This window comes from Orcinus orca, chromosome 5 (assembly GCF_937001465.1).
Source record: "Orcinus orca chromosome 5, mOrcOrc1.1, whole genome shotgun sequence".
NCBI classification, from domain to species: domain Eukaryota; kingdom Metazoa; phylum Chordata; class Mammalia; order Artiodactyla; family Delphinidae; genus Orcinus; species Orcinus orca.
In genome coordinates, this window is record NC_064563.1 from 93,733,784 (window position 1) to 93,747,385 (window position 13,602).

Consider the following 13,602-nt stretch of genomic DNA (forward strand, 5'->3'; position numbering starts at 1 on the left):
AGTATAAGCCAGCTCGAAAACACCACTGTTTGGACCCCACCCTCAAGTAGCTCATAATCTATTCATAGGTACGTATTTTAGAGAATAGAAAAGAATAGGGAAGATAGAGATAAAATGCAAATAAATAATACATATTTTTATAATCAATTTTAAAAGTTAAAAGGAACACTAAAATCTGTGGAATTCTCCTACTCTTGTCATTTATTTCAGGAAATTAAAGTTTAGTATATTTGGGAGAAAGTAAAGGATGAGTGGAATAAGGACAAAAAAAGACATCCTAGTATACATGCTAACAGTAATCATCTTTATGTTGGAAGAAAATACCTGCTAAGGTAAGGGCAAATATAATGTAACTTTTAAAATTCTATCTTCTTTAACCTGTTCAATTCAGTTCACACTCCTGAAGATTTGTCCTCTCCTCTTTGGCTGCAGCTTTGATGAGTTTAGCTAGCTTATTTTGCATAATACTGAAGAGCGTACTGCTTCACATCACTCACACTATCATCAGCCCAAATAAAAGGCAAAACTAAATGCTGCAGTCTGAAAATTGAACTTCCCTTGCATAGTCACCCCGTTGTATCAGATCTTGGGCAAGTGCTGGCTGGGGTGATCAGGAAATTCTTCTGGTAGCAAAACGTGGAGTCTGCAGGTTGGGCATGTCCCCTGTTGCATCAACCAAGGTCTAATGCACTAAGGAGCAAAAAGATTCATGTCAGTCTCTCAGATTTAGCCTAGCAGAGGCAGCTGTTACTCCATACATCAGCGTTGCCAACCAACATATCTTCCAGTGGATCTCAGAGCCTTATTTGGTGGATTGCCATGAAAACTTCTGCAATCATGGAACTTTGTCTGTGATTTGCTGAGCAATATAGTTCGTAACAGGAGAACACCTTTCAGCCAGTTTATTCTATTAAGATCCTTCCCCCCAACCCCAATCTTCAGGAAGACTAGTTCTTCCTAATAAGGAGACTGAGGAAACCTATTACATTTTTTTCTCTAGTTTATTATAATATTATTCTAATTTATAATCTAGAAAAAGTCATATCTAAACATACAAATGTCACAAATACCTTGTATCAAGTGCTTATGGTGTTCTGAAGTTAAAATCCCTAGATAATGGATATACTTTTCAGATTGCTCTTTCTTTGGTCATAATGGTAGTACTCTTTGGCTATGAACTATATATTAAGTTATTTGCTTGAATACTGACTCTCCAAAAACAAATCATTTTTATATGAATGAATAATGGAGACCCAAGTCAGATGAGAGAGGATTAAGAATAGGCAATAGATATGAGGCCCATTAACTTTAGAGAGTAACCTGAATGAATTACCTGCTTTCTATTCAATGAGCAATGGCAAAGAATAAAATAAGTTTTGTGAAACATTTATTTTCTAAATGGATCTTTAGGACTTTTAAAACTTCAAGTGGGAAAAACAGATGGCTAAGTATCTATCCTGGAGGTCTTTTGGGATTAGCCATTCTGTGTATATCTCTTCTTATCCAAGCAGATACAAAACATAATTCTGTACCTGGTATCACATATCTTTGAAATGATGTTTTACAGATACGGCTTGAATGAGCTGGCTTATTGTTCACTTCCCTGAGAAGCCTTTCTTGTGTAAGATTATCTTTTCCTGTGTCAAATTACACCTCTGCATCAGAAGACTTGGATCATAAATTGTATATCAATAGCACTTGCACAGCAACACCACCAGAAGTTAATCTATATAAATGCCAATAATCTATATAAATGCCAATTAACAAAAGATATGCCAGCCTCCCATTTTTATAACATCAACACTCAGGCCTCAGCATCTTCAAAAGCAAATACAGGAGCCTGGACAGACTGTTAAGTCTTATGCGTTATAACAGCAGTTGGCTATCATTAGGTGTGGACAAAGGACACTATTTATAACAAGCCAAGGTGAAGTGGCACTGCTGCTAAACTGCCAACTGCCAAGTCAATCAACAGTCCTTCCAGTTCTGTTCAAAGGCACTCTGTCCCATTAAATCTCATCATTGTCCCCTTCTCCTGCTAGGTGTATCGAGATCTGAGAAAACACAATGCAATCCATGGCTAGGTATGGGAAAACATATAAATGCTTCTGTGCGGTACCCAAAAGCCCAGAGTTATATCCAGTGAAATTCATGACACAGTAGTGGATGATACATGTATACAATTTCAAGGAATGCAGTATGAATTTCACTTAATTGATTAATGGCAAAATATTAAAAAGATAAGTTCACCTGAGAGTGGAATTTGTGCGCACAGGGCAAAACTGAGAGGTTTTCTGGAGAGAGATTCTCATGACAGATCACACAAGGTTCCTCTTCCTCATCATCCTAGGGAAAATACACATAAGGTTAAATTCAGCTCATTTCTCTCCTCTAACTTTAAATGTATTCAGAATCAAGTCTCAGTCTCACCAAATTATTGGCTCCTTCCCACGTGGCAGGACCTTGTGAACCGAGGGGCCTCCGGGCTGGTTTTGAGGGCTGGGCAGCATTAGCCTGAGGTGGAGGAGTATGGCTGGGTGAAGCACTATTACCATTTGGCACGGATTTTCCTTGACTCTGAAAATTAGAATATTATACTTATTATTTTTTTTAGAATTGAACTAAAACAGGAAGAACTGATAAATACCATAGAATAGGCTACCGTGAGAATTAGCAAAAGGGTAAAGGTTAATCAGGTTCATGAGAAATCTTGAAATAAATGTTGGCAATATTACTTATATACTAAGAACCAGGTAAAACCAAAAATAACTCTAGGTGCTCTTTCAATTAAAACAAGTCTTTGCAGAAAATTAGAAAATATGTCTCCTTTTAGAGCCATTCAAAATAACCTAGAGTAAATTTCAAGAGGGTCAGTTTTATTCTAGAATGATCAGGTGGTGTTTCCCATGCCATTTGTCAAGCTGAATTGTTTGTTGTTAATAGATGATTTAATATGATTATAGACTGATTTCCTGATCATGTAATGGAGATAATTAATATGGCTAACTACTAAAGATAAGGGCCAGGAGATAAAGTTGTCTTTTCTTTTTTTTTTTTTTTACCTGAGATCTCTTGGGGTCAATAAATTGGGAAATCTTGTGAACAATTTCATCAAATGTCAGTCTAGATAAGGACTTCCCATGAGTATCCTTCAATTTCCGTAAGAAATCTGTAAGCTCCTTTCTGGAAGAGATCAAGGAAAGAGCACTGGTGATTTTCCTACTGCCTTGAGGATGCGCCCTTCAAAGGAGCTATGAAATCCTATCACAGGATTGATATGTAGCATACAGATGTGACCCTTTAGATTTCTGATCTAAAAAAGTGATCACAGGTCCATCTGCATTTATTTTAAACCAAAATGAAAACTCCTAATGTATTGATTAATGATACTTAATGTGTTTGTGAGTAATAAAGTTTAGTATTTATTTTCTTTCCAAAAAGAGATTTTAACTGTTTTTAAAAGCTTACTGTGTGAAAATTAAGTTTGTTATCTACTTATTTATGTACTGAGCTCATTATATCATATCTCTCAATGCTCTCTCACTCAAGACTAAAATATTCTCTATGACATAAATCACAACAAGATCCTTCTTGACCCATCTCCTAGAATAATGGAAATAAAACCAAAAATAAACAAATGGGACCTAATAAAACTTAAAAGCTTTTACACAGCAAAGGAAACCATAAATAAGACAAAAAGATAACCCTCAGAATGGGAGAAAATATTTGCAAATGAAGCAACTGGCAAAGGATTAATCTCCAAAATATACAAGCAGCCCATGCAGCTCAATATCAAAAAAAACAAACAACCCAATCCAAAAATGAGTGGAAGACCTAAACAGGCATTTCTGCAAAGAAGACATACAGATTGCCAACAAACACATGAAAAGATGCTCAACATCACTAATCATTAGAGAAATGCAAATCAAAACCACAATGAGGGGGGGCTTCCCTGGTGGCACAGTGGTTAAGAATCCACCTGCCAATGCAGGGGACACAGGTTTGAGCCCTGGTCCGGAAAAATCCCACATGCCACAGAGCAACTAAGCCCGTACACCACAACTACTGAACCTGTGCTCTAGAGCCCACGAGCCACAACTACTGAGCCTGCACGCCACAACTACTGAAGCCCACACGCCTAGAGCCCGTGCTTTGCACTAAGAGAAGTCACTGAAATGAGAAGCCCGCGCCACAATTAAGAGTAGCCCCCGCTCACTGCAACTAGAGAAAGCCCACGCGCAGCAATGAAGACCCAATGCAGCCAAAAATAAATTAAAAAAAACAAAACAAAACACAATGAGGTATCACCTCACTCCAGTCAGAATGGCCATCATCAAAAAAATCTAGAAACAACAAATGCTGGAGAGGGTGTGGAGAAAAGGGAACCCTCCTGCACTGCTGGTGGAAATGTAAATTGATACAGCCACTATGGAGAACAGCATGGAGGTTCCTTAAAAAACTAAAAATAGAGCTACCATATGACCCAGCAACCCCACTACTGGGTATATACCCGAGAAAACCATAATTCAAAAAGATACATGTACCACAATGTTCACTGCAGCACTATTTACAATAGCCAAGACATGGAAGTAACCTAAATGTCCATCGACAGATGAATGGATAAAGAAGATGTGGCACATATATACAATGGAATATTACTCAGTCATAAAAAGGAACAAAATTGAGTTATTTGTAATGAGGTGGATGGACCTGGAGTTGTCATACAGAGTGAAGTAAGTTAGAAAGAGAAAAACAAATACCATATGCTAAGGCATATATATGGAATTTATAAAAACGGTACTGATGAACCTAGTGGCAGGGCAGGAACAAAGACACAGATGTAGAGAACGGACTTGAGGACACAGCGGGGGAAGGGGAAGCTGGAACGTAGTGAGAGAGTGGCATTAACATATATACACTACCAAATGTAAAATAGTTAGTGGGAAGCAGCTGCATAGCACAGGGAGATCAGCTCAATGCTCTGTGATGACCTAGAGGGGTGGGATAGGGAGGGTGGGAGGGAGGCTCAAGAGGGAAGGGATATGGAGATACGTGTGTGTGTGTGTGTGTGTATATATATAGCTGATTCACTTTGTTGTACAGCAGCAACTAACACAACATTGTAAAGCAATTATACTCTAATAAAGATGTAAAAAAAAAAGACTAAAATATTCCTTTTTAACTATGTTACTATCAGTCTCTTTCTGTCATTATTAATAGTTCTACTTTTGTAAAATTCAGAAACAGAAAACAAAGATTTAACAGAAAATGAAAGCAAAGACTGAAAGACACATTAATTATGTGATAAAGAAACCTAGGAATATTTTAACTGATATGTTCTTTTTCCATTCCCATAGCCATTGACCCAAAGCCTGCATATACATTTTTGGTAGGATAGGGTAGGATGATAAAAGTATTTTTCTTTCTCAAATGAAATGTCATGTCACCAGCCTTATAAAACTACCTTTGATTTACTATTTATTTTCTAGATATATTTATAACAACTATATTACAGTTCTATTTTCATTTTCTATTCACTATTATATTTATAAAACCATAATCTAATCCTGAAACATAATGGTACATATGTTAAATAAAAGCATTGGTCTTCAAATGAAAATGCTGGTGAAAACTAGAATTATTTCATTTGATACAAGATTAAAGATAAAAGACACTTCATTTCTGGAGGAGTAGAATTAAATAGCTTTCTGCTGAAGTCAGAACTGTGAAAAGCACACTAAAATAATGATTTCTTGCATTTAACTATGTCCCCTTTCTTTGTCCCCTAACAAAGAAACTACAAGAACCCTCAATAAAATTAAGGAAATAGGAAAGTAAAACCTGATTATGTTTGGGCTTATATGCCATACAATTAACTTAAAATTCACTTTGGAAATAGGTTATTAAGGTAATTACTGCAGCTAGTGACATAAAATTGGGTAGGTTTACAACTGGTTGTACTTTCAGTAAATGAGCAAACCTAAATTTAAAAGTTTACTCTCTCATGACTTTAATAATTTTAGGGAAGAGGTTTAGCATTTATACTGAAAACTGTCTCTTCTTAATAAATTTCATTTTCCCTACCAAGGCCATGGTTAGGAAATACTTGTACTTTGTGTGTGTGTGGGGGGGTGTTATATTTCTCTGAAACATTTCATTGGCATAATTATGGCTGTGGAAACTATAGAGTATGAGCTGTACTCAACACTAAAAGAGACTGAGGTACCTGGTCTGTTGTGGAAAGGCAGTTTTCAGCCTGTCTGTAATCTTCTCCCAATTCATCATGGGGGGATCACTTCCCAGACCTGCACTGGGAGGCACAGCTTCTCCCACAGGCACTGGCACCGTCCAGGCTATGCTAGTCATCTGTAAGGAGCACAGAGTTACAACCCATCAGCTTCAATTATTAGGAAGCAAGGTTCCATGCCAACATTACATTTCCATACCTCAGAAAATGGGTAGAATGAAGAGGAATACTGACATACATGTTCCCTTTTTAGAATTTTTTTTCCTTACAGCACCATATTTCTAACTGTTTGTATATGTTTACCTTTATTTTAAAAATGGCACATGCTAGTCTGAGTAATTGCAAACATATACAGAAATACATACAGAGTGTGCATTTCTGAAAGCAACCTAAAGTTTGTTAACAGAGGAATAAGTCAATAAATTGTAGCATATCTAATCAAGTCCTTAAAAATAGATTTGTATGTCTGAGCATATGAGATGTCCACAATGTATGTCTCATTTTCTAAAAAAAGTCTATGGCACAGCATTTATGGTAGAATTCATTTTATAGTAAAACATTTTTTAAATGTGTATGCACAGAAAAAGGTCTGTAAGATACAGAATAATCTGTAAACAGTGATTATTTTCTAGGATTCAACAGCAGGGTAATTTTGTTTTCTACTTTATATAATTATTATATACTTTGTATATGCTTTATGTATTTCTACATTATTTGCCTTTTTATAATTAACATATACTACTTTTATAATTAGAAAAATAATGAAGTTTAATTTTCAAACAACTAAATAAACATGAGAATACTACTAGAATATCTGCCCAGTGTCATGAATGTTACAAAGGTCGTATGGAAGTAGTAGGGACAACTTTGAGCCATGAAACCATCAAACAAAGTTTTCCTCATATTTTATGATGGTTCCTTCTTAGAACCATCAAGTTTCTAATTAATATCAGTAATTGAATATTTTTGAAGTGCTTATCTGATTACTAGGATAATTATAAACATGCATCCTTTACCTAAGACTACAGATTATTTTCAAATATAAGGTTATTACTTATGAAAAATTACTAACAGCCACTGAAATTACTCACACAAAGCCTAGTAAGTCAGAGAAAGAGCAGAATATCACCAGAAATCTGGGTTTGCCTGAGTGTCAAGCTTTTTCAGAGGAATCAGGAAGTAATCTTATTAGAAGGTTGAGGTACTTTAATGTTTTCAATAAAATTTTATTTATAGTTCCTTATAGAATGGTGCAGGAGCAAACCACCTGAGCAACACTGTAATATCATGGTGATAAAAAAGATGTGGTACTTAGTAAATATGTTAAGGCCTAGATACATATTTATTCATAGAGAGGCAGCCTCTACACAAATGAGTAAGTCCATTTGACTATATGTTTCAAAGGAAGGCTGTCAGCAATACATAGGTACAAAATAAACCCCAACTGACTAGAATGTAGTTATGGGAAAGTCAAGATTAGAGAATTTTTTCATTAATTATATTAAACATCAATCATCTGGGAGAAGATTTTTCTTGTAATAAAAAGTTTACCTTGACCAAGATTACAACTAATAATCCTAATCATTTTAAATTTCTCTGTTGCTTCTTCAGGTTTGGATAAAGCTTATATGGCTCTCTGTGGCTAGAAAGATTTATAACTTTATAGTATAATACGTTGCAAGGTGATATTTATATTACCTGTTTACAGATAAACAATGTCCTACTATACACACATATATGTGTGTGTGTATATAAAATTTTTCTTTAGCTTTGTGGTATAATGTGACTTTGGTAGGTTGAAAAGCAAAGAAGCTAACAATCATGCTAAATTATCTATTAAAAATATCAATCTACCCTGCATTAGTGCCTGTTATAGAAGCAAAACTATAAGAATTCTCTACTATAATATATTTATCTTTGTATCTAAAAACTGTTATAATCACTTAATGAAATAGTTAAATAATATATATAATGCATTTAATGCAGTGCCTCACATGGAACTATTCATTCAATCATCATCATGATCATCATGATCATCACTACCACCATCACCTTCATCATTACTTATCAAGTATATGAACAAAGAGAAGACATTCATTCTGGAAGTCCACTGTAAGTGACAACAAGCTAGTTAATGTATATTCCACCAAGAAGGGGTCTGTACCAGTGGGGGTCTAGGTTGACCAGTTGCAGAGATGACTCCAGAACAAACGGCAGGCATTTGAGGAACAGTGAGTATAGGTCTAAAGAAAGATTCTTTCACAACAGGTCTTCCCAAGAACTGCTGTATCTAAAATAGAAAAGATAGAAAATAAAAACAAAACCCCCACATATTTATATATTTACATAGTCAATAACCTAAACTCATAGAGCAATTTTTTTTTGTGGGGGTAGCTGATTTGAAATCTAGATACAAAGCATATTAGAAACAATGTTGTCATAACGTTAGTTAAGTATATGAATATTTGAAAAAGCAAAGGGCAGTAAAATATACTAAAGAGCATGGACACAGAAGACAACTGGGTTCTAGTCCTACTTTCTCTCCACCTAGCTGGGTAATCTTGGATACCAAGTCATTAATCTATAAAGTAAGAGGGTTGGGTTAGGTGATCTTTAAAGTTCTCTGACAAATGGAATAATATAGGACTATGGAAAGGAGCTCCTCAATGAGTACTGTCCATGCTGATAAACAATACTGACAGTCAGAAATTCTGCTAAAGAACCAAAGTTGTCTATAGAAAATATTACTTTTGCTATTATGTATTGAAGGGACCTTGTACCACCTGGTGGAGTTCTGACCTTATGTTTAGTTCCAAGGGCAGTGGAAAGCTGAAGTGGGGTGGGCCAAGGGAATAAACCCTCCTACAGTGACTTGCAGACATGCCTGTGAATGTTACTGAACTTCCCAGGGGGTTGTAGAAAGCTAGCCCTTCTTAGCATCTACCAATGGGATGGATACCTTATTGGCTGGACGACAAAAGAGGACAGGTTTATGGAGCATCTACTATGTGCCAGGTCTAGCACTGGCATAAAGCAGAAATTCACCTATTTGTTGAATTTAAAAAATGAGCATCGAGATAGCTCTTAAGTAACAATACTGAAACCAGCAGGGTGAAAGTTAATGGGGAACTTTATAATGGAGAGATAAGGATGACATGTGATTCTTAACATCGCTAAATGAGAGACACTGTGTGTCTTCTAATGTGTGTATACATCATCACCTATAAAGTACTCTTGCCAAAAATACTGAACCTGATTCTAACTAACCCTCTAGATCTAATGATCAGGTTATAGGAAATAGAAGAATATGTATAATGGCATCACAAGGATGTAATCAGTTACATCAATAATGTAGGAAGTTAGTTTTTTAACAGATAAATGATATGAATAAAAGGGAGGGAGTTAGGTAGCTGTTATATTTTAAAGAAAAATAACCAGCCAAATGAAAAGTATAAACCTTGTTTGGATTGTTTTTTTAAAAATAAGGGTTTTTAAAGTAATGGTAATTATAACCACATTGGAAGTACTGTCAATCTAGTTAAGAAAAAGACATTTCTGAGACAATTGGGGAAATATAAATTTCAATATTAGACATTAAAAATTATAATTTTCTTAGGTACAAAATGGTGGTGTGATTATATAGCCAATAAGAGTAAGAGTCCTGAGGCAAAAATCTGAGGGTAGGGAACAAGACTAAGGACTGAGTTTTATGATCACAAAGGTCAGCAGCAGCTTTATACTAAGGAAGTCACTGAGTTCACCGTGTGGCTGACAGGGTCTTGGTGCTCCGGCCTGTGTCAGGCCTGAGCCTCTGAGGTGGGAGAGCCGAGGTCAGGACATTGGACCACCAGAGACCTCCCAGCCCCATGTAATATCAATTGACGAGAGCTCTCCCAGAGATCTCCATATCAACGCTAAGACCCAGCTCCACCCAACCGCCAGCAAGCTCCAGTGCTGGACGTCCCATGCCAAACAACTAGCAAGACAGGAACGCAACCCCACCCATTAGTAGAGACGCTGCCTAAAATCATACTAAGTTCACAGACACCCCAAAACACACCACCGGAGGCGGCCCTGCCCACCAGAAAGACAAGATCCAGCCCCACCCACCAGAACACAGGCACCAGCCCCCTTCACCAGGAAGCCTACAAAAGCCACTGAATCAACCTCACCCACTGGGGGCAGACACCAAAAACAAGAGGAACTATGAACCTGCAGCCTGCAAAAAGGAGACCCCAAACACAGTAAGTTAAACAAAATGAGAAGACAAAGAAATATGCAGCAGAAGAAGCAAGGTAAAAACCCACTAGACCAAAATAAATGAAAAGGAAATAGGCAGTCTACCTGAAAACGAATTCTAAGTAGCGATAATAAAGATGATCCAAATCTTGGAAATAGAATGGAGAAAATACAAGAAATGTTTAACAAGGACCTAGAAGAACTAAAGAGCAAACAAACCATGATGAACAGTACAATAAATGAAATTGAAAACTCTCTAGAAGGAATCAGTAGCAGAATAACTGAGGCAGAAGAATGGATAAGTGACCTGGAAGATAAAATAGTGGAAATAACTACCGCAGAGCAGAACAAAGAAAAAAGAATGAAAAGAATTGAGGACAGTCTCAGAGACTTCAGGGACAACATTAAATGCACAACTTTCGAATTATAGGGGTCCCAGAAGAAGAAGAGAAAAAGAAAGGTCTGAGAGAATATGGGAAGAGATTATAGTTGAAAACTTCCCTAACATGGGAAAGGAAATAGTCAATCAAGTCCAGGAAGTGCAGAGAGTCCCATACAGGATAAATCCAAGGAGAAACTCACCAAGGCACATATTAATCTATCAAAAATTAAATACAAAGAAAAAATATTAAAAGCAGCAAGGGAAAAGCAACAAATAACATACAAGGGAATCCCCATAAGGTTAACAGCTGATATTTCAGCAGAAAATCTGCAAGCCAGAAGGGAGTGGCGGGACATATTTAAGTGATGAAACGGAAAAACCTACAACCAAGATTACTCTACCCAAGGCTTCCGTGGTGGCGCAGTGGTTGAGAGTCCACCTGCCGATGCAGGGGACACGGGTTCGTGCCCCGGTCCGGGAAGATCCCACATGCCGCAGAGCGGCTGGGTGCATGAGCCATGGCCGCTGAGCTTGTATGTCCGGAGCCTGTGCTCCACAACGGGAGAGGCCACAACAGTGAGAGGCCCGCGTACCGAAAAAAAAAAAAAGATTACTCTACCCAGAGAGGATCTCATTCAGATTTGATGGAGAAATTAAAACCTTTACAGACAAGCAAAAGTTAAGAGAATTCAAAAAACAAAACAAAACAAAACAAAAAGTTAAGAGAATTCAGCACCACCAAACCAGCTTTAGAACAAATGCTAAAGGAACTTCTCTAGGCAGGAAACACAAGAGAAGGAAAAGACCTACAAAAACAAACCCCAAACAATTAAGAAAATGGTAATAGGAACATACATATTGATAATTACCTTAAATGTAAATGGATTAAATGCTCCAACCAAAAGACATAGACTGGCTGAATGGATACAAAAACAAGACCCATATATAGGCTGTCTACAAAAGACCCATTTCAGACCTAGGGACACATACAGACTGAAAGTGAGGGGATGGAAAAAGATATTCCATGCAAATGGAAATCAAAAGAAAGCTGGAGTAGCAATTCTCATATCAGACAAAATAGACTTTAAAATAAAGACTATTACAAGAGACAAAGAAGGACACTACATAATGATCAAGGGATCAATCCAAGAAGATATAACAGTTGTAAATATTTATGCATCCAACACAGGAGCACCTCAATACATAAGGCAAATGCTAACAGCCATAAAAGGGGAAATCGACAGTAACACAATCATAGTAGGGGACTTTAACACCCCACTTCCACCAATGGACAGATCATCCAAAATGAAAATAAATAAGGAAACACAAGGTTTAAATGACACATTAGACAAGAAGGACTTAATTGATATTTATAAGACATTCCATCCAAAAACAAAAGAATACATTTTCTTCTCAAGTGCTCATGGAACATTCTCCAGGATAGATCATATCTTGGGTCACAAATCAAGCCTTGGTAAATTTTAGAAAACTGAAATCATATCAAGTATCTTTTCTGACCACAACACTATGAAACTAGATATCAATTACAGGAAAAATAAACTGTAAAAAATACAAACTCATGGAGGCTAAGCAATACACTACTGAATAACCAAGAGATCACTGAAGAAATCAAAAAGGAAATCAAAAATACCTAGAAACAAATGACAATGAAAACATGATGACCCAAAACCTATGGGATGAAGCAAGAGCAGTTCTAAGAGGGAAGTTTATAGCAATACAATCCCACCTCAAGAAACAAGAAAAATCTCAAGAATAAGAGTCCTCATCTTTTTGGAATGCATACTAAAGTATAAATGGATGAGATGTAGGGTTTACTTTAAAATGTTCCAGTGGGGAGGAAGAAGGGGATGACATGGCACAAGACTGACAAAATGTTGATAATGATGTTGAAGTTGGCTCTTGGGTTCACAGAGGTTCATCATTCTGTTTTTATGTATGTTTCAAAATTTTCATAATATAAAGTCCTTAAATAATGAATGATGGGTACTGAGTTAGTAGTCCTGCTCTTTTTGAGGACAACAATTACCTAACACTACTTTTAGGATTAGACAGCCAGGCTACAAAAATCAAAACATAATGAAACACATAAAAATACTGGGTTAAACTGGGAACAATACCCATTATTCCAGACTTCTCAGGTTAGACTACTATATATATTTAAAACTTGGTAACCATTCTTTACAATACTAGAATCTCAGAAAGAAATACTTTAGTGATCAGATCATCTAGTACAATTTCCTGATTTGTAGATAGGAAAACCAAGTCTGGGACAGCTGAGTTTCCCAAAACCAACACAGAGTTAGGACCTGAACCCAGACCTCTAATGTATTTCCATTGTATAATACCACCTCAATTTATTGCAAAAAGAATGGTTACATTTCTAGCATCTGTGCTCTCAAACTGTTCTACTAATTCTCAGTGGTCACTGATGCTTGTACTTTAACACAACTGTTAGCTTTGATCAAGCACAGCAGTGACTCTGGTTAGGAAGCACAAAAGATACACATGTACCTCTTAAGTGTTAGCAAGGGATGCTTATAAATTCCATTGAGCCTAACTGCCAGTGGGTTCTTTCCCTTGACTAAACCTGGGTAGCCACATCAGCCATAAGCAAGTCTCTGAAGGGATGAGGATGTAGAGGTCAAGGTTTGATTATGTTTGTCACTTATAGTGTCACTAGTATCACATAGATTATTCCAGTCTGGTTCCAGAA

At 36.6% G+C, this 13,602-nt stretch overlaps 1 protein-coding gene across 5 annotated transcripts in view; it reads right to left on the reverse strand.

Moving 5' to 3' along the window:
* The window catches only part of DZIP3 (DAZ interacting zinc finger protein 3), a 122,006-nt gene that overhangs the window by 1,050 nt on the left and 107,354 nt on the right, over positions 1-13,602 (reverse strand). For 4 of the 5 annotated variants that reach the window (XM_004272077.3, XM_033432201.2, XM_033432199.2 and 1 more), the window contains exons 27-32: positions 8,412-8,537; positions 6,227-6,366; positions 3,063-3,183; positions 2,431-2,577; positions 2,251-2,346; positions 1-690 (exon numbers count right to left, since the gene is read on the reverse strand). The exon at positions 1-690 is cut by the window's left edge and continues 1,050 nt beyond it. In XM_004272077.3, the coding sequence (XP_004272125.1) occupies positions 580-690; positions 2,251-2,346; positions 2,431-2,577; positions 3,063-3,183; positions 6,227-6,366; positions 8,412-8,537 (741 nt within the window). In that variant the 3' untranslated portion in view covers positions 1-579. The remainder of the gene's footprint in view (positions 691-2,250; positions 2,347-2,430; positions 2,578-3,062; positions 3,184-6,226; positions 6,367-8,411; positions 8,538-13,602) is intronic. The other variant, XR_004484476.2, reaches the window with a different exon arrangement.